The sequence below is a fragment of the Strigops habroptila genome, chromosome 5 (genome assembly GCF_004027225.2).
Source record: "Strigops habroptila isolate Jane chromosome 5, bStrHab1.2.pri, whole genome shotgun sequence".
NCBI classification, from domain to species: domain Eukaryota; kingdom Metazoa; phylum Chordata; class Aves; order Psittaciformes; family Psittacidae; genus Strigops; species Strigops habroptila.
The window spans coordinates 8,298,154-8,317,705 of record NC_044281.2 but is presented as its reverse complement, the minus strand read 5'-3'; the positions used below and the strand labels follow the sequence as shown (position 1 = coordinate 8,317,705).

General features: G+C 42.5%; 3 protein-coding genes across 27 annotated transcripts in view; 2 read left to right on the top strand and 1 right to left on the bottom strand.

Annotated features, from left to right (window-relative positions):
• Positions 1-5,378, bottom strand: part of PMS1 (PMS1 homolog 1, mismatch repair system component) — a 46,783-nt gene extending 41,405 nt beyond the window's left edge. For 3 of the 7 annotated variants that reach the window (XR_003991359.1, XM_030485524.1, XM_030485525.1), the window contains exons 1-2: positions 3,025-4,440; positions 2,226-2,379 (exon numbers count right to left, since the gene is read on the bottom strand). Coding sequence is in view for 6 of the 7 variants with exons in the window: in XM_030485524.1 (XP_030341384.1) it covers positions 2,226-2,357 (132 nt within the window). In the remaining variant the exon portion in view is untranslated. Of the gene's footprint in view, positions 1-2,225; positions 2,380-3,024; positions 4,441-5,303 lie in introns of those variants that run through there. The other 4 variants (XM_030485518.1, XM_030485520.1, XM_030485519.1 and 1 more) reach the window with 3 other exon arrangements.
• ORMDL1 (ORMDL sphingolipid biosynthesis regulator 1) lies at positions 5,375-11,907 on the top strand. 9 transcript variants are annotated; one of them, XM_030485540.1, is made up of 5 exons: positions 5,375-5,496; positions 5,857-5,921; positions 6,955-7,148; positions 8,954-9,105; positions 10,470-11,907. In XM_030485540.1, the coding sequence occupies exons 3-5, from the start codon at positions 6,975-6,977 to the stop codon at positions 10,603-10,605; spliced, it is 462 nt and encodes a 153-aa protein (XP_030341400.1). In that variant the 5' UTR covers positions 5,375-5,496; positions 5,857-5,921; positions 6,955-6,974; the 3' UTR covers positions 10,606-11,907. The 9 variants fall into 9 exon arrangements, with proteins under 9 accessions (XP_030341400.1, XP_030341398.1, XP_030341399.1 ...); XM_030485538.1 differs by having other exon boundaries at positions 5,378-5,506; XM_030485539.1 differs by having other exon boundaries at positions 5,383-5,506; positions 6,968-7,148.
• Positions 10,908-17,972, top strand: OSGEPL1 (O-sialoglycoprotein endopeptidase like 1). Of its 11 annotated transcripts, XM_030485527.2 has the most exons (9): positions 12,315-12,476; positions 12,567-12,628; positions 12,804-13,030; positions 13,649-14,051; positions 14,912-15,116; positions 15,200-15,348; positions 16,186-16,316; positions 16,467-16,538; positions 17,638-17,972. In XM_030485527.2, exons 3-9 carry the CDS (start codon positions 12,819-12,821, stop codon positions 17,726-17,728), a joined length of 1,263 nt encoding a protein of 420 aa, XP_030341387.1. In that variant the 5' UTR covers positions 12,315-12,476; positions 12,567-12,628; positions 12,804-12,818; the 3' UTR covers positions 17,729-17,972. The 11 variants fall into 11 exon arrangements, with proteins under 11 accessions (XP_030341390.1, XP_030341391.1, XP_030341396.1 ...); XM_030485530.1 differs by lacking the exons at positions 12,315-12,476; positions 12,567-12,628 and adding an exon at positions 10,908-10,991 and having other exon boundaries at positions 12,793-13,030; XM_030485531.1 differs by lacking the exons at positions 12,315-12,476; positions 12,567-12,628 and adding an exon at positions 10,923-10,991.
• Positions 17,973-19,552: the final 1,580 nt, after the last annotated feature.

The following is a 19,552-nucleotide window of genomic DNA, read 5'->3' as shown; positions in this document are numbered from 1 at the left end:
TATGCTTAGCGCACAGTCATGCTACAGAGGCAGTGGACTGTGCTGCTAACAACAAGGGAAGATCCACCATGTTCATATTCCTAAAAGCAACAAAGCTGAGGTTCAAATTAATAAATAGATGCCACTCAACACCTTATAAAAAGGCCACAGTTCAGTTTCTAATCAAATGACTGGCTTTTAATTGAAATTAAATACCACATTTTCTAAAACTACAACACAAGCTGATGTTTTCCTGGTGTTGTGTAAAAGCTAATTGATACACAGTGCAAAGATGCTCAATAACATCACCTATTGCAGTTTGGTCAACCAAGTTTACAAAAATAAAGCACTAGCTTCCCACCAAAGCTTCCCACCACAACTGACCACTGCCACGGTTTCTACCTGAGAACCATTCCACCTGCAGGTTAAGTTTTGTCTGTCTGTCTCCAAAAAAGCCATTCCTGTCTTTGTTCAGGCAAATGGTATCAGTCTGCATGAATCAGCTAGCCTTCCTAATCCACCTAGAAAAGGTTAAAACAATGAAAATGCTGCAAGTTTCAGGCAAAAAATAAATAAATCAAGCTGTAAAATTAAATTTCAAAGTTTCCATTCTCCCTTATGCTTTTGAACTAAACCAGAGTTATGTGGTCATTGAGTGGTGGTCATTATGTGGTTGACCTTATTTAAATTTCATGCAATAAAACCAGCATTTTGATATAAAAATATTCTTATCACAAAAAAATGCAGACACCTCCCCCACTGTATTACAGTATTACTGTTTTACAGTTGTGCAAAGCACAGATTTTCTCTGCTCCCCTAGTACCCACAGAAGAACAATCAGCAAATCTCATTTACTCACTGACAATCTCTGTAAAGCCAGGTTTGTTTGGTCTAGAAATACAGTGATTTGGATTGGGCTGGACTGACAAAGAATCTAAGAGCAGTGGAGATGACTCATGCACTAGAAATGGTTGAAAATACTCTTTTTAATTGATTTGGGACTTCTCATGATGGAAACAGCTGGTTATTGCAGCATGAAACCCACACACATTAGAGAGCTCTCTCCCCAGCTAGCTGCATGGCTCCATAGCGGCGCCCCAGTAAAAGAGATAAGGTTTGTTCTAACAATTCCTGAAGGCTCCAAAACTGTTTGTTGACTTCCTGCAGGCACCGATCACCTCACAGAATTTGATACCCTTATGCCCAGAACTGTGCACATGCTGCTCACTTTGGAGTTACTCATGAAGCAAGGTATTATTCAGTCTAAATATTGAGATGATAGAGGTCATCACAGATCCCAAAAGTATCTGCAACTCACATAAGGCAAATAGCAAATAAGCATGTTCTTTGGCATCTGCAGCAAACCAGACTCAGACGGAAAGCACTTGAGACTCATTCAGAAAAGAAAGCAGTGACACGGACACAGAAACAAGCAGAAATTGATTTCCCTCCTAATTAAGAGCATTTGTCTAACGCTTAATTCAAGAATAGCTTATACATTCACTGTTATTTGCAGGAAAGGAAATGGGATGCAATTCTGGATACATTCATTTATACAGACTGTAACAACACACTTTCTTACAAACTAGGAGATGCTGCTACTAAGCAGCTGTTGACAAAACACTGCAAAACCAGAAATACTCGTGGCAGCAAAAGAAACTGATCAGTTTGCCATTTAACCCAATCTGGGGAAAAAAGCACAAGTTCTTTATTACAAGCAATATCCTCCCCCCCAAAAAAACCATCCTTGAGTGATATGCCAACTTTTTTTAACATCTTGTAAAAATAAGTTCACCATGTGGTAATTTATATTACAAAAATATCTAACATGGCCATCAACATTTTCTATTGTTTCCATTTTCACCTTCCTGATAATATTTTGTAATGAGCATTGAATATGTCAATAAGCAGTGAAACTTAAGCCAAACACCTTTTAAAACATGCTATTAGCCAGGAGAGGCAATTTGTAAGTGGGAAAAGAAGTACTGAAGAAGTTTTTGGGTTTTCCCCAAGATACACGTAGGAGCACAAATATGCCTTACTGTTTCAGTGGGGCCTGAAAAACATTAATGGAAACTGATTTTGGACCATTTGCAGTTGAGGTTAAAATATATATGTATAAATACTATTAATACCCTTCCATTCCCCAAACCTTCACAACCTAAAAAATACATTTGCAGTGGAACAACTTTCCTTGCCTCTTATTTTACATCCAATTCTTTGCAAGAGAAAGAAAGAGGACTTACCAGTTTAATATCAGTATTTGTGGCACCAGCATCCAAGGAATTTTCTATCAGCTCCTTCACCACGCTGACAACTGATGTAATCACCTGAGAACTTGAAAGGAGACGAACGGTCTCTGCTGAAAGCTGTTTCATAGTGGAATAAGATTCAGAGACACTGTGTAGAAAGGTAAGAGAAGAAGAATATGAGGCATATTACAAACACACACTTTTAAGTAATTGTTTCACAGCAGCTTTTAAATGCGGGTGAAGCATAAACAGCTGAAGAGTACAATTTTCAATATACAGTAGAAGCAGTCAGTGGGAGCAGTCAATAGGAATTTGGCTTGTAAAAGAAACAGAACACAGGTCTAGACTAAAACCCACTATTTTAAGTATATTAAACTTCTAATGAAAAACCTTTAAGAATTCAGAGAAATACTGAGCAAACCAGTGTTTTATCTCCCATTTATGTAGTCATCTCCTCTAAACTACTGTAACATGTGGCTGCGATCTTGCAATTACAAAAGTAGACAGACCAGATGGTAATGCAGAGTGCTAGTCAGAGATGCCTTCAGCTAGGATATTTACCCAGCATCAGGTCTGATGCCAGCACTTGTAAATAAAATTCCCAGTATATAAAAAATCATGGAAGAAATACAACCTGAAGGTAACTGGTTTAGAGCTGGGAAAGAAGCGAGGAGGAAGCACAGTGGCGCTGATGCAGAAGTCATATTCAATGGCAATGAGATCTACTGGCAATAATGAAGAAACAAACAAAAAACCTTCTGAATTATAACCTTGCCTTTCTGATCTGACTTACTCTGTGTTCCAAGACAGGCCAGTGTATTTCTGTGCCTCTGTATCTTTTACTTGAAAATGAAGATGCCTCGTATCGAAAGCCAGTGGAGATCTCTTTTTTTTACCATTGAAAACACAAAGGGTTCTAAAATTCCTGCATCATTATAGAGACACTCTACTATGAAAAGATTGTAAATGGATCTGCAAGTTTTTGCATGCATTTCTATTTAAGTGCCCAAGTAGACACAGGAAAAATCTCTGGTGACCCTTCTAGACTGACAAAGAACTCAACCAGAGTTTTTCATGCGTATGAGGAAGGAGGGACAAAGAGCATTGCCAGATAGCTCTTTGCACCCCAGGAACAGTTCAGACTTGGGTTTCTTCTCTCCACAGCAGCACTCTTTCCTAGGTTATGTTATTTACATTGAGAAGGAAACAATCCCAGCAATCCTGGCTTCCCCATTGATTCAGTCCAAGCTATCTGCTGGACAACACAGCACACTCAGCACCCATCCCAAGGATATGAGCATGTGTGGAGGAATGGAACAAACCCAGATTTCCTCCCGACACAGTCAGGTCACAGCGAGGGACTGCAGCCAACACCCCAGAGCACCACTATCCTGCAGGGTATATGCAGCTGATACAACAATTACAGGACACTTCTCTCTGTCTTGATGTCCTTCTAAAGGCTGCCACTCTTTAAACATAAAAGACAAAGCAAAAACATGGTTACTTGGGGAAAAAAAAAAAAGGTACAGTGTTCTGAAGAGGAAGCAGCATTAAAGCTTTTTAAGAACTGCTACAAAGATGTTTTCTCTTTATATTTGTTATTTATATTCCAAAGGGAGTTTACCTTTCAGATGTAAAAACATCTGACAAATCAAGTGTTCCACCAAACAAACTGGAAAAGGAGCACAGGAAGACATGGGCTATTGAAGACAGACCAATATTAATCATGTACACACATTCAGTGAGGCAGGTTTCCTCACACATTATACAAGGCTCCCATGTCAAGTGTTTCATGGTTTAGTAATGACAAGTACCAGATCGGAGCTGGATATCTTTATCAAAAGACACTGACTAAGACAAGGGAGGGTCTTAGAACAGAAACATTGCAGATCCCAAAGACAAATTTTCTATGAGGTATTACTGATGCAGGTGGTTTGGGAGAGAAACGAGCCCCTGGAGTGCCCTCCCCTTCCCTGGACCCAAACCACCCCATGCAGGGCCCTGCTGGCTGCTCGCTGGGTGGCAGAGGGGGGATATGCGCGGTCATAAAGCCATGGTGGCCACATCTTGGGGGCACCTGCTGCTACCTGCTACCTATGCAAATACATCCAACCCCTGATTACTTTCAGCTAGAAGAACATAGAACGGTTTGGGTTGGAAGGGACCTTAAAGGGCATCTAGTTCCAACCCCCTGCCATGGGCAGGGACACCTTCCACTAGAGCAGGTTGCGCCAAGCCCCTGTGTCCAACCTGGCCTTGAACACTGCCAGGGATGGGGCAGCCACAGCTTCTCTGGGCACCCTGTTCCAGTGCCTCACCACTCTCACAGTAAACAACTTCTTCCTTATATCTAATCTAAAAGACACATATTTCGGCTCAAGCCATGTTACTATTACAACTCTTCACTAGGCAGACATACTATAACCCGTGCTCGGTGGGAAGACACAGTGCTTTCTGTGCTTGAGCGCCATCACTAATGCGATCTGTTTACCCCTCAAAGGAAAGTCAGACACCGCTGCAACGGGGGCTCTCTGAACAGCTGTAATACTACACACCAGCAGATAAACTGCAAACAAAAACTCCTTCAACTTCATAGCTGGCAGCACCCCAAAGCCTCTCCAACAGCCGCCTTTCTCAGGAGTCCACCGGCTCGGGTAATTCTCCAGTTTATGACGGAAACGAAAGAGACACAAGCTGCAGATAAAACCCGCGGCGGTCACCCTCGAGTTTACCTAAAACCACATCAACAGTCCCCAGCTCCCGGTTCCGCTTTTCATGAACAAAAGCACGGGGGGCTGCGCCCGCGTCGCCGCGCCCCGGCGAGGTGAGGGGAAAGTAGCTGAGGGGAGTCCCCGGCCTGCGGGCCTCGCTCCCTACGGGGCCTGGCCCGGAGCGAGAGGCGGGACGCCGCGCCCCGCTAGGCCCAGGCCTAGCCCTAGGCCCTGGTTCCCGCTGCGGTGCCCGGGGCAAACAGCATCCTCGCCCCGCCAGATTCCCGGGGGAGCCAGCAGCCCCAGCGCCCTTCGGCCCTGCCCCGGCGCCCGTCCCCCCATACCCCGGGAGCTGCGCTACCTGCGCCTCCGCGCCGCCCCACTCCCCGCTGCTGCCGCCGGCGCCGCCGCTCCGGTGGGCGGTGCGGGCGGCCGGGCTCCTCCCCTCCGCGGCAGCCCTGCCCAGGGGGCGGCCGGCGGGTTCTACCTGCGGGTGGCGGTCTGCGTTCCGCCCGTGCTCCTCGGCGGCCGCAGCCACAGCGCGGCCCGCGGGTGTGCGTAGAGGTGGGGCCGCGCTCGGGGAGCGGAGGGTGGGAAGACGGGCTGGGTTGCTGCCTGTGCTTACGAGCAGGCCTCGGGGCGCTCGGCGGCTGCAGCCGGGCCCGGCCCTGAGGCGGGCGGCGGGGCCGGGGTGGCGGGAGGATGGGTTGCGGGGAGCCTGCATGGTGCGTGGCCGGAAGGGAGGCGGCTCTGCGGGGAGGCTCCGGGTCCCGCTTCTTCCATGCGGCTGGGAGGGAAAACACGGGTCCGGCGGGCTGGGTGAGGGAAGGAGGGAGGGAGGGAGTCCGTCTGGTTAGTTAAGGGAAGAAGGAAAACAGGGAAAGGTGGCAGGTGACGCGAAGGTGTGTGTGCAGGTACTCGCTCACCGGCGGCGCTGTATCCCAGGGAGGGAGGAACAACCTCACTTCACCCATCTCAGGTAATGTGTTCCATGCGAGTGCGCGGTTTGAAATACTTTGCAATAAGTATTGATTAAAATCAGCACGATCACGGTTCGGTTTTGGGTTTATCGCACCTATTTTTACAGTCCACTGTTAATATTGCAAAATATTTGGGTATTGCAGCGCTTTGTGGCGCTAAGCCAGCGTAAGAAACAAACTGCCTACCAAAAGCAAGCTATTTTTACTGGTTAAACAGTGCTTTGTAGGCTGATTTAGAAGGAAGTTATAAAGTTTCCCTCCCAGGCCCATAAGTGAATATAAATAGTCTCACAGATCATGTAAGTATGAAATATGCAATGATTTTTTATAATTATCAGTACAGATTTTAATACAGTGTTATCCCCAGTAAGTTGGCAATCTCCTCATGAAATCAGTGTTATGAAATTGGTCTGTGTGTCTCTGCCTGTGGCTGTCACTTAGAAAACTTTTGAAGCCATTGGCTAATTTCATCCATATTGAAAGATGGAAATGTCTGTCTGAAAACTAACAGGTGGGGAGAGAAGGAAATCTGTGCTCTGCTGCAGGAAAAGCAAGCATCAATCAGTCCTTGTTCTTCCTAGCGGTAGGTAGCTGGGCAATTGGTGTATGCAGAATTCTTCACTAGCCATTACATGAGCAAGAAACAGGAGGAAAGTTGAGATAGAAGTGGGTAAGAACTGCAGATATCATTGTGGATGGAGGAAAGAATTGAGAGGACAACGGTTACAAAGCTTGATTTCTTACAGGTTTGCAACTTCAGCTAACAAGAGCACAGCTTACTATTCTTTTTAAAATGTCCCTTCTGCAGCAGGCTTGTGGGCTTTATTTGTTTGGGCTTTTCTTAAACAAACTGTTCCCAGCAGCCCCTTTGTACTGACTTCTCTATAAACCGTACTTTGAAAATCTTGAGGTACATCTTGGCTTATGCACTGTGTTCCTGCCAGACCTGCTGATTTAAAACAGCCATTATCAAATCTGGAAACTGTACATGTTAAGTACTTGTCTATAACAGTAGTCTCAATCTCCAAACAGATCTGTTTTATAGGGTAAAAATGAACGTAGGCGTTGCCCACAGCGAGGTAAATCCAAACACGCGGGTGATGAACAGTCGTGGAATGTGGCTGACGTACGCACTCGGAGTTGGCCTGCTGCACATTGTCTTGCTCAGCATTCCTTTCTTTAGCGTGCCTGTCGCCTGGACTTTAACAAATGTGATTCACAACCTGGTAAGTACCCTTCTTGTAAGAGTTTGAGAAGTTGTTCATACATACTTATTTTTAGCAGCAGGAGAAGAGAAAAATAGCCAGGCTGTATGGGTAATGAAATCCAGCTAGCCAAAACATCACTTCTGCTTGGCTTATCCACAAATGAGCTGGCTGGTTTGGGGAGGATGAGTGATGTATGAAAAGAGGGCCATAATCCAGCATTTTATGTCATACTTGAGGTTTGCGAACTCAGCTTTCAAAGATTAACAGCAAAGAAGCCTTAACAAAAAGATAGCTTCTTCCTTACTTAGGAGGGTGATCATTCACTTTAAAGGCTGAGGTGGAATAATATCCTCTTGAATCCTGTGAAAAATAAAGTGATATTTATTCAAGCTTTTTATTTTTGTAGATAGGTTTAAAACCAATAGTGGCATTGCAAGCAACAGTAGAGCATTGTGTACAGTATCCTTGTCAGCATCAGACATGCCTGTCCTGGGAAGATGGTGGTTGGCAGAGATGAGTATTTCTAAATATTTCCCAAATGCCTTACCGAATTCATTATAGCAAGTAGCTATAATGACAACAGGGATGAGAGCATGCACTGGCAAGTAGTTTCCTAGTGGAAGCCTAAAAGATAAGTATAAACTGCACTTTTGGATATTTCAGCATTTAAATGGTACTTTTTGGGAAACAAATCTTTGAATGGTTTGACAAACAACAAAATCTTGGATTTCCTCTACTGGAGAACTCTTAGCTGATGTTGAAAGCATTTCTGGTGCTCCTTTCTGCAAATACCAGTGCAAAATAAAATGTGAGGTAAGCATGTGGATCTGTCCTAAAAGCGTCTTCTTGGTTTAGTTATTAAAAATGAGATGCTGCAAACATCATGAATCAAAGAATTAATTAAGCAAATTAATGAATTCTCTTAGGTTAACAGGCTTCCAGTCAGGAGTTCCGAAAAAGAGAAAGGGAAGATGACTTGAAATGACTTGCTCAGATTTCACCTCCTTTATAACAATTGAAAAGAAACATATTTTTTTCTATATAAAGCTTTCTATAACAATTTCTGTATGTGCACAAGAAAGGACCTGAAAGAAAGAAAAGGAAGTCTGATATTTTCTGGTAGAGAGACTCTTCCTTGGAGTTGGTGTGCTCGCTTTGATAGAGAACAAATGTTTGTTAGATCTGGAAGAGGACAGACTCCCCTGTCTGAAGTCAATGGGCCCAAATTGATCTCTTGGAACATGCCAAATTGGTGGCACATTCCCATCGAATAGAAACAATCACAAGGGAAGTCCAGTGTGGTAAAGGAGAAACAGCAAAGAGATGGACAGATGGTATTCATCAGCTTGCTGGTAGTCAGCTTCCAAGCGTTTGAAGCTGGGTTTGGGTCGAGAAAGCTTTTAAAGTTCTTGTAATGTTGGCATTATTCATAGATAGATTTTGCTTTGTGCAGACTCTACCTCCTAACTCAGCTAACACTGTGTTAGGTAAGTGGTAATACACATCAGCAGCCTTGAGTTTGTGACAGTGCTGGTTAAAATTCTGTTAATTTATTTCATACAATTTTTGCTGTCTCCTGTAGAAGAGTGGATTGGATGTCGCATAGGCTTTGGCTGTAATTGTGAGTGTGCCACTGACCGCGCAATCTGGGGCAAATCACTTCTTGTGTCTTCCCTCCTCTGTGATAATTTGTCATTACAGGCTAGCAGCTCTTTCAGCTGAGGATTCATTTACTCTCTGTTTTTAAAATGCATTGACAATGTAGCAATTATTAAAAAAACATAGCTAAAAGTGCCACTGTGTTCCCTTTTTATTTTCCCCAGGGAATGTATGTGTTTTTGCATGCAGTAAAGGGAACTCCTTTTGAAACACCGGATCAGGGGAAAGCTAGGCTACTAACACACTGGGAACAACTGGATTATGGAGTACAATTTACATCTTCAAGAAAATTCTTCACAATCTCTCCTATAATTCTGTGAGTTCAAAACTGTATTCTGGATTAATGGAATCATAAAGTCATGATTTCTAAAGTTGCAAATGGGTTGCAATTTACATCGTAAAAGCATTTTATCTTTTTTTTTACTTGTTTGTGTGTTTCTACATCGCAGAGGTAGCAAGTGCATGTTTACAGGTTATCAGCAATCTTTCTTCCTGCAGCTTTTGACGCTCCAGTTCACATACTGAAGTCAAAGTTTGTACAGTCATTAATGGGGCAGATTTTAAAGATAAGAAACGAGAAAACCTTACTGTTAACTCTTGAAGTTCTTTAAGAGATCATGAAGTCATGAATATTGAAAATCCAAACTGTGCCTTTGGCACATGACAGCATTTATTAATGCTTTAGTGACTTGTGAGTGCTGAGGAGTGGGGTCCAGGATTTTGCATGTCAGTTCTGCGTTGTATGGATTGTTTTCTGTTTACACTAGTTACGTAAATAGATGAGATATCCTGCCCTGCCTGTCTCTGTTGACAAAGGTACGATGTGTAACTGAAGGACATCAGAAACATATCTAATATCCAACTTTAAAAAGTCTTTCTGTTTTTCCCTGAAGGAAGTTGTCCACTTGCATGGCAGAGAGGCAGGGGGGAAGATCCTGCATCATGTTTGGGAAATTGGTTTTGTATTCATAATGCTTGTGTATGGTTCTCTTCGTGCACTAATAATGCATAAGTAGCTGAAACAACATCTCTGTTTTGCTGGGGAAAAAACAAAACCCCAACAATGTGATAGCCTCGTTTCTGTGACTAGTTTCTGCAAAGAGCAAGATGAAATTATTGGCTCAAAGCATAAAGAAGTTGGTAGTGAATTGGATTTTCTGAGGCACATTTCCTTATTCTTGCAGTTGAACAGATTCTCGACTAGCTTAAAAGCAGTGCTGGAAACATCTGCCAGATAGGAAGCATTTTAAAGTCATACCTATCACAGATGTGCTCAGCATAAGTGATTTTTGCACTGAAAAATGTCAAATGCTTCCTCACTGAGCTTGCTAGGGTAGCAGAACGGCTACTATTTTGGTGTAAGTGTTTAAAACCTGTATCATAAATGAGGCTCGTAGCTGCAGAAGCCAGACTCCAGCTTGAGGGATGGGGAGAAGTGCTGGAGGAAAACACCACCTGAGAGTTGCTTTTCAGCACCGTGAGAAGGGTGGGAAGAAGAGACTTGGTCCATAATTGTGCTGTAGATATTCCAGAGCCCCAGGTGAGATATTTAGTACAGGAATAGAAAGGTGGTTAACCAATAAAATAGTACTGATTACTAAAGCACTTTCTTCTACTTAGCTTTGCTTCTTTTTCAGACAAGGGTGTCACCAGCTAAGTTTGCTCCCTTTTCTCCCACAGGTACTTCCTGGCAAGTTTCTACACAAAGTACGATCCAACACACTTCATCCTCAACACAACCTCCCTCCTGACCGTGCTCATCCCCAAGCTGCCACAGTTGCATGGCGTTCGAATCTTTGGCATCAATAAATACTAAGCGGAAGGTTTGACACTCACTGCCCCTGACACGGCTACTGCTGCTCCCTGGGAGAAGGAATTGAGTAGTCTGCTGTGCCTAGTGTCTAATTGTATTCAGTGAAAGATGCTTTTACAGCTGAGATACAGTTCCTACAGCCGGCAGCATTGTCTGGAATGAAAGTTGAGTTTGTAAGAACATGCTTTCAAACACCTAAATGTGAATTGGAAACCTTTAGAAGAAAGATTTCCATGAAGAGCTGGGCAGGCCCAGCTCTAAAGTGTAATCCCCGCTGAGACTGTATGTATGCCTGTGTGATGCAAGTGACCTGTAAGGAAGTAACAGCGAGTATCAGCTGAAAATAGAGAGCAGTGTTTCACAAACACCCAGTCAACATAATGCAAATGGTAACTTTACGTGTAAATCCAGGATCCTCCATGCAAGGACTGGTGAGGCTGTAGTCCTAGATTGAGTGAGAGTACCTGGTTTCTGCTGTATGCATTGTAGGTGGTTGTACTTGTTCCTGCATTGTAAAGGTTTGTCTAGCAGTACGTACTGTGACAGACAGCATAAACTGATGGGATCAGTCATGCCTTACCTGTTCTTGTGCTTGTTCTTTTGTCATAATGACCGAAGAAAGTCCTTAAATGTCAGCTCAGGGGATTTCTACATCAACTCAATTGCTCAGTTTATGTACACTTTTACAAGTTGCCACTGTTGTGTTGATTTTGTTTGCTTGCCAGGATACTGACTTAAGTGGGACATCCTGAGAACTGAAATTTCTTTTACGGTGTGGATTTTTGACTGTTTTCTGACTAATGGGTTATTTTTCAGTAGCTGAGACGTGTGATGGTGGGGGAAAGGGTTGCTGTGGCTGGTGGAGGAGAAGCAACTCCATTATAGAGCAACCAGGTCGGAACACAGAAGATAAACTCTGTAGGTCCTAAGTTAGAATAGAAGCCAAAGTAGAAGTAGGTGAATAGGCAAATCACATGGACTAACTGTATGATTTTGCAGAAAAAGTTATAGATAATTTGCATGTCTTGGAAATGTGGAGGATGCCATGTTAGTGTATGGAGTAATCTTGTGTTTAATCAACTCCGGAACTAGAGTGAAGGAGGTACATGTAGAGCTTTGAGCACTTAATTTCTCTGTCTTGAAAAAAGGATGACTTTTGAAATCTGCCAGCCAAAACGGCTCAGATTTGACAGAGGGCTCTATTTAAGACTTCATTTACATTTGGGTTGCAGTGACAGCCAGTGAGCTGGAAAAAAGTTAAAAATAAATTAAAAGCCCCCAGTGGCATACTTCTGTTCTTGCAAAGGTAATTTGCTGGCTATTTACTTTCTTGATAAAGATGCTGTTAAAAAAAGGTGATGAGTCGGAAGTCATTAATTCTGTGGTGGTTGTATGTACAGTGTAATTCTCGCATACCGACCCTGGCGAGGCCAGCCCGTTGACAGTCCCTGTCCTGTGTACCAGTGCCGCGGCTGTGAGGCGCGGGCAGAGGTCTGCCGCCACGGGGCGGTGGTGACGGGCGTTGGGCGGCACCGGGGTCCGGGGTATGGGGCAGGGCCGCGCCTTCGGGCGGCTGTAGGAAGCTCTCGCCGTGCGAAGCGGCCCCGCTGGCCCCGCCGGCTGCCGTGCCGCTCGGCGCCGCGGGGAGGCGGCAGCGCCGCGGCCAGCGCCACCGGCACCGCCCCGTGACCCGCCGGTGCTCCGGAAACGTGCCGCTGGGAAGAGGGGAGGGCGCGACCTGGCGATATATCGCGATACGGCGGTACGGCGCGGGTGGACCGGGTCGGGCCGCACCGTCCGCTTGTACCTGCTACCGGCCTGCTGCGGGTGGAAGTGAGCGCTTGAAGGTGGGCCAGCAAAGAGGGTCCTTGGAGGTAAATCTGCAGAGAGCGGGGGACCGACGACCGCTGGGTAACTCGCACCGCGGGGCTGGGGGTTACGCTGCGGTTGATGCTCTCCCCCAGGGCTGCAGAAGCACCGTAGGCAGCAGATGTGGGCGAAGAGCTACTCCTGAAGCATGGTTGAGGTAAAACAAAGACGGTAGCACCCAACTCTTAAATAACTTTTTTTTTCTTTTTCGCGGGGTCTTAAGTATCATGTGTGGTCATTCGCAACGTGAAAAGCAGTACCACCTCTTCAGGAAATCAGAGCACATGCTTGAAGACTTTCCAGCAATAATAAACTGCTCAGTTCTTTTCTAGACATAACCACCAACAATGAACAGCATTGCCAAAAGCCTTCTGAAATCAGCTAAACACGGCCGAGCTGCGTGGCTGAGAAGCAGATCTGATCCCTCTGGAAAACGGCATCCTCGGAAGCTGGTGCTGGGAATCGAGACGAGCTGCGATGACACCGGCGCTGCCGTGGTGGACGATACCGGCTGCGTTCTGGGGGAGGCGCTGCACTGTCAGAAGGAAGTCCATTTACAGTAAGAACATACTTCTCTTGGAGCTTTCGCCTTATTAATGATTTTATTGTCATTCTTAACTTGTAGTATCTTCCATATAAAAGTCTCCTCCAGAAAACCTAGTAAGTTTTCTTACAAAACACATCCTGCCCAAGGTACCACTATGGGTGAGGAAAGAAATGCAGTGCATTTAACAAGTTTTCTCCAGTATTTTCTTTCAAAAAGAGACTGTTCTAGCTTGAATTAAAGAGGAAATCATTATTACTGTTAAAACCACCAAATGTGTCAATTTCTAAAGGGAAAATGAATCCAATGTAGGCATTGGTGGCTAAGTACATGGACTGACAAGTGAGGGGTTGTGAATATTAAACAGACATTGTTTTGGAACAGTGTTGAGATCCATTTAAGAGGTATGTGTACCCAAAAAAGGCAAGTTACATCCTTTTCTGACCTCCCAGAGATAACTATGCTCTCTTCAGTGCATAGTTCAGAGATGCTCTTGACACTAAACAAGGCAATTGAGAATGTACTGAGGAGACAGGCAGGGTTTGGCAAGGTTAAGAGGTGTTTGAAATCTGGTTTTGTGCCATTCTGCATGTTAGGAAATACAAATCTATGGTAGTTCTTTGTTTTTACCAGAACAGGTGGAATAATTCCTGTGGTGGCACAGCAGCTTCACAGAGAAAACATTGAGCGAGTGGTAAAAGAGGCGCTTGGTGCCAGTGGCGTTTCCATACCTGACCTCACCGCTGTCGCCACCACAGTCAAGCCAGGACTTGCGCTGAGCCTTGGTGTGGGGCTGCAGTACAGCCTGGGCTTAGTGAGCAAGTACCAGAAGCCGTTCATACCCATCCATCACATGGAGGCTCATGCCCTGACCGTCAGGCTGACCCATCACCTGGAATTTCCCTTCCTGGTGCTTTTGCTTTCTGGAGGCCACTGTCTCTTGGCAGTAGCACAGGAAGTTTCAGATTTCCTTCTGCTTGGACAGTCCATAGATATAGCACCAGGGGACATGCTGGATAAGGTAGTACTTCTTAACGTAAGCAAATCTAGATTTTTCTTTTTTATTGCCTTTACACTAGATAACAGTAGTGCTGTCATCAGCCCAAGCACAGGAATACAGTGCAGTATAAGCTTACTCTTTTTTTTTCTATTTTGAAATGCTATACATTTAATACACAACAAGCTCTTAAAAATCTATACACAGCATCAGTTGTAACATATGCAAATTGATTTTTAACAAGTAGACAACGTAACCAAAACTGGTGTTGGAAGTTTCATGGACACCCATTATATAAACGAGTAGTATGAATTTGAGAAGATGGATAGAGATATTTTAAAGGATGCTGTCAGGTTTAAAACAATACATATTAAAACATTTCTTACCGAGTTTCTCGTACAGTTTGAAAAGCCTGGTTTGGCTTTCATAATCAAAGTTTTCCAGGTCTTGGGTACTATCTGTAAAATTGAGAACAAAACTGTAAGTGACCCAACAGAAGCAGAGTTTTTAAACAGTGTTTGTGTGTATTAATTAAAAAAGTGGGGGAGCGAGTAGAATCAAAGAGGGGATTGTTGAAGGTTGAAACTCACTTTGTTCCTGTTTATCTGGTAACACAATATGGCAGTCTGTGTGTGTTTCCTGTAGCATAGAAATTGGGTAATTAATGTTTCCTTCAAAATTTCTTGATTCTCATGTTTGCCCAAATTGTTCTAGAATTGCATTTCTAATAAAAATCCAGCTGGTGTATGCCTTAGCCTTATCGCGCCCTGTTTGTAATTGCATGTTGATTGGGTTTTGTGGTGTCAAGTTTTACTCCACGGACTACAATACAGGGATGCAGTTACAGGAGGAGTTAACGTAGTGCTCCATTCCAAGTTTGTTGTTTATTATGTCCCTAGGTAGCAAGAAGACTCTCCTTAAGAAAGCACCCTGAGTGCCACAGCATGGCTGGGGGGAAGGCGATAGAGCACTTGGCTCAGGCTGGAAACCGACAGCAGCTGGTGTTAAGACTTCCCATGCAACAGTATCGTAACTGTGACTTTTCTTTCTCTGGACTTCAGAACATTGTCAATAACACCATTACACAAAAAGAAAAAGAAGAAGGTATTTTTAAACAAGGTCAGATGTAAACCATGCTTTTGATGATGTATACTCAGGAAAACCCATTTGATCATGCATTTCCATAGGTATTCAAGAAGGTGAGATCCTTTCCTGTGTTAAGGATATTGCTGCTGCTGTGCAGCACGCAGTGGCTGTGCATATTATGCAGCGGACATACCGAGCCATGCTGTTCTGCATGAAAAATAGCATATTGTCATCAAAAAATGCAACTCTGGTGGGTATACGTTTCCGCCCCGTCCCCCTCCCCCCCCTTTTTATATTTGGCTCTATAACATCATTTGAAGATGGAGATGCCTTGCTGTACTTTCTCTCTGAGAAAGTACAATACATACTGACACTGAGGAAGGTGTCAGTTTATGTTGTTAAAATACCAGGGTTAAAGTAATAGTCATATAAATATTTACAATAAAGTCTTTATAGTTTGGTTTTGAGATAGAGATTTATTTTTACCATCTGATTTGACCTTTCATAATAATTTAGGCCATGTAATTTGACCTAGTCCTCTCCAGTACTTGATAGCTGTTCTAGTTATGCTTTTATTCATTTATTCATTTTATTCATATTGTTGTAGTGATAGGACAAGAGATAATGGGTTTAAACTTAGACAGGGGAAGTTCAGGTTAGATACAAGGAAGAAGCTCTTTATTCTGAGGGTGGTGAGGCACTGGAACAGGTTGCCCAAAGAAGTGGTGAATGCTCCATCCCTGGCAGTGTTCAAGGCCAGGTTGGACAGAGCCTTGGGCAACATGGCCTAGCGTGAGGCATCCCTGCCCATGGCAGGGGGGTTGGAAGTAGGTGATCTTAAGGTCCTTTCCAACCCTGACTATTCTATGATTCTGTGAATGTCTTTTAGTATAGTAAAGCTTACTTCTCATACCCTTTTCTAATATGTTTTCATCTCCAAAGATATGTTTTAATCTTCAGACATGTTTGTTATTTATTGCCATCTTCAGAACTTCATCTGATAACCTTTTTTTTTAAATAGAATGTTGAGTGTGACCCATCAGTACTTTCAAGTTAATGCCTTCTTTCTGTTTGAAACTGCTCTCAGGTTGCATCAGGAGGAGTTGCAAGTAACCAGTATATCCGAAAAGGTCTACAGACTTTGGCAGATGTAAATGGTTTTGCTTTTCTGTGTCCTCCTCCAAGACTATGCACTGATAACGGTGTTATGATTGCATGGTAAGTGTTGTTTTCCTTTGCGTGCATTTCTCTAATGTTCTTTAAAAGCTGACATCAGAGGCAAGAGCTTCTGTACATGGTGACTGAACCACATATGCATATTCAGATATTTCTGACATAACGTTTTTACATAATTGTGTTCTTGCTTAGGAATGGCATTGAAAGGTTACGTGCAGGACTCGGTGTTTTACACAGTACTGAAGGCATCCGCTATGAACCAAAGTAAGCGACTCGATTTGTTCACAGTCTATTTCTTCACTTACTACGGCCAATGAAAGTGGAAGGAGGTGCAGCCTAAAAAGAGTAGCAGAGGCTGATGAGGAGTGTCTTTGCAGTGCTGGTAACCTTTAAAAGTTACCAGCACTCCCTTTTCAATGTAGTTGTGAAATGCAGATGCTGGTGTCTGGCATTTATGTGTGTTTTGGCTCAGAAATGTCAATTACCATTGTATCAGTTCCAGGTATCTTCCCATTACTATTGTGGGCTGGGAAAACTGGAGCAAGTTAAGCTATAATACAGCCCCCCAGCTTCTCAGTCACTGTAGACATAAATCAAAGTGCTCCAAGTCAAACTGTGTATTCATAATGAGGAATCAATTTTAAAAAAAATTATATATTTAACATATAGCATCTGATCATATTTTTTTCTTTTACTGATAATACTGATTATTTTAATAACTCGTTAGTTAAGACTTGTTCTGTGGATTGAAGTAAATCCTAGGCTAACGGCCAAACAAAACTCTAGTATTTCAAAGTACCAGCTAGTCTTAAGTTTGACTCTTCTTTTTTCCCTCCCTTCCATTTGCAGGAAAACAGCCTTGGATTTCAGGGCAAAAACCCCTTGTTTTATAATTTTCAGATGAAAAATTGATAAAATACTCTTCAAAAATAACTCTCTTTATATATCTCAGTGAATAGAATACTAAGTTTTATTTGCTATATACGTTGTTTAAGATTATCACAGAAGATACTTGTGAATGTCTAGTGTATCTTGCATTCATCAGAGAGATGCAAAATGAATTATCAACTAAAATCAGAGTCTAAAAAAAATCATCTCCAAAAAATAGCCTTGAAATCACAACTGTCTCTTCTCCTGAGTTTGGAATGGCTACAAAGGCAAACGTCCTCAATGTAAAGATGTTTCTAGGTGCAATTTCAGATGGACCATTTTAATGGTCACACAGTGTTACAGTGCAGGCAGTCTGCAAAAATACTGTGATTCCCATGCTCATTGTATAAAAGTCTGTGACTGTGCACATCTGTGGGATGCAGCAATAATGTTCTTTATTTTTAACAAATAATACAATTCTATTGTTTTCCAGAGCTCCCCTTGGAATTGATATTTCAAAAAGAGTTGCAGCAGATTCCATCAAGGTGCCAAGACTAAAAAAGATGCAATGGTTGGCATCTTAAAAAGTAACTTGGTAAAGTAAATGAAACTCTAAATTATGCACTAAAAACTTTCAATGATGTTACATTTACTGACAGCACTTGGGTTTATAAGTGTTGAAAATCACCTATCAGAGAAATAAATGCTGTGTGGTACCACCAAAATGATTCTAGTTACTGTTCTGTAGATGTCTAAGAGTTCTAGGGATTAACACAATTAAAAATTAAGTGTACTTTCTAACAAATATAAACTTACACAAATGAAAAAGTCTCCATTGTTTACTCTTTATAACTTATAATAAGCTTTATATATTTATAATACCTACTATATTATAATTTAACAATGTAATATATAATTCATGTGAGTTTTGTAATTTAACAATATATAATTTATGTAAGGATTGTAATTTACACTACATATTAAAAAAATCACGCCTTCTACAACTGAAGTGTTACAGAGAGTGAACATGAGAGAGCACAGATTTCAAGATCTCAGTGTGTATTATCTGTGCCAGTACAGTTGAATTTCAGCAGTACCTCATTTTCTGCTGATGGTGTCAGAAGCCTGTTTTTACTTCTACAAAATAATTATTTTGGGGTATGGGACCTGTGCCTTTTAATTTTCTCCTTTTTTTATAAACAGCTCAGTAAAGCTGATCACAGCGTAAGTCAGGTGTTAAGATGCATGTTCTCAGTTTTGATCTGAATAATGGGTTATTTGACCTTGCCTTTTGATAATCGCTAGCATACACTTTTATATTATTCATGGCAATGGTATTTAGTGGAATAAATACATCAAGTATTAAGTACCTCTTCATTAAGAATTTTGTAATTGATAATGCATTTGTTGAAAACTGCCTTCATTTAAATACAAGTAACGGGGATTTGTGGGACAGTTATGAACAACCAGACAACTTGCCTAGTTTTTTGATTTTTATTTTTATTTTTAATTCGAGGGCAAGATGTAACAGATCAAGAAGGTACACGCATTATTTTTTTATCCAATACTTAGTTTTTGGAAGAAAAAAAGCATTGGAAGAGTACATAGTATCTACATTTTGTTACATAGCATTTCTGGAGTGTCGTTTTCATGGGATTCAACTACAAGTAATTTACCTTTTGGTAAAGTATTTTATCTGTATTGTTAAGTAGTTTATCTTCTTGGCAAAGCAATATATCGTTTAATCATAGAATAGTTTGGGTGGGAAAGGACCTTGAGATCATCAGTTCCAACCCCCTGCAATGCGCAGGGACGCCTCACACTAAACCATGTCGCCCAAGACTCCGTCCAACCTGGCCTTGAACACCGCCACATTTCATAGGCCCTACCCAGCAGTATGTTTATACATCTGGCTCACTGATTTCAACATAGATGAAAGATGGGAATTTGTGAAACTAACAGTGAGCAAACCCTTTTCCCCTCCATATTACACCTAATGTCTCAGTTATCCCAGCTTTTAGTGCTGATTGCACCTTCCTTGGGCTCAACAAGCCAGACAGTCTTGCTGCTCAAAAGTCTCCCTGCTTCCAAACTTTCTGAACAGTGAGGAGGAAGAAATCTCTAAAAAGCTGTTTTGTGAGACAGTAAATACTGATAAAATGCAATTCAGATTTCCCATGAGGGATGCAGCCTTATGAACTGGAGGTGGAGTGATTCCAGTGTGTCCCAAGCCCCCCAAAACTATGACGGTTGGGTCCAGAGAGCTTGATTCTAACACCAGACACTTTCTTGTGTGATACTATAAATACAGTTGCTGGATCACTGTTATGTTTATCTCAATTAACTGAGAGTTTACACAGCAAAAATGATTTTTTGACTTAAAAAAAAATACTTAAAGCTGTTCTAAA

Coding starts and splice junctions, on each gene's coding strand:
- ORMDL1 (XM_030485540.1), top strand. CDS start 6,975: ATGAACGTAGGCGTTGCCCACAGCGAGGTAAATCCAAACACGCGGGTG. Junction 7,149..8,953: donor CAAATGTGATTCACAACCTG/GTAAGTACCCTT, acceptor TATTTTCCCCAG/GGAATGTATGTGTTTTTGCA. Junction 9,106..10,469: donor ACAATCTCTCCTATAATTCT/GTGAGTTCAAAA, acceptor TTTCTCCCACAG/GTACTTCCTGGCAAGTTTCT.
- OSGEPL1 (XM_030485530.1), top strand. CDS start 12,819: ATGAACAGCATTGCCAAAAGCCTTCTGAAATCAGCTAAACACGGCCGA. Junction 16,317..16,466: donor AACGGTGTTATGATTGCATG/GTAAGTGTTGTT, acceptor GTTCTTGCTTAG/GAATGGCATTGAAAGGTTAC. Junction 16,539..17,637: donor GGCATCCGCTATGAACCAAA/GTAAGCGACTCG, acceptor ATTGTTTTCCAG/AGCTCCCCTTGGAATTGATA.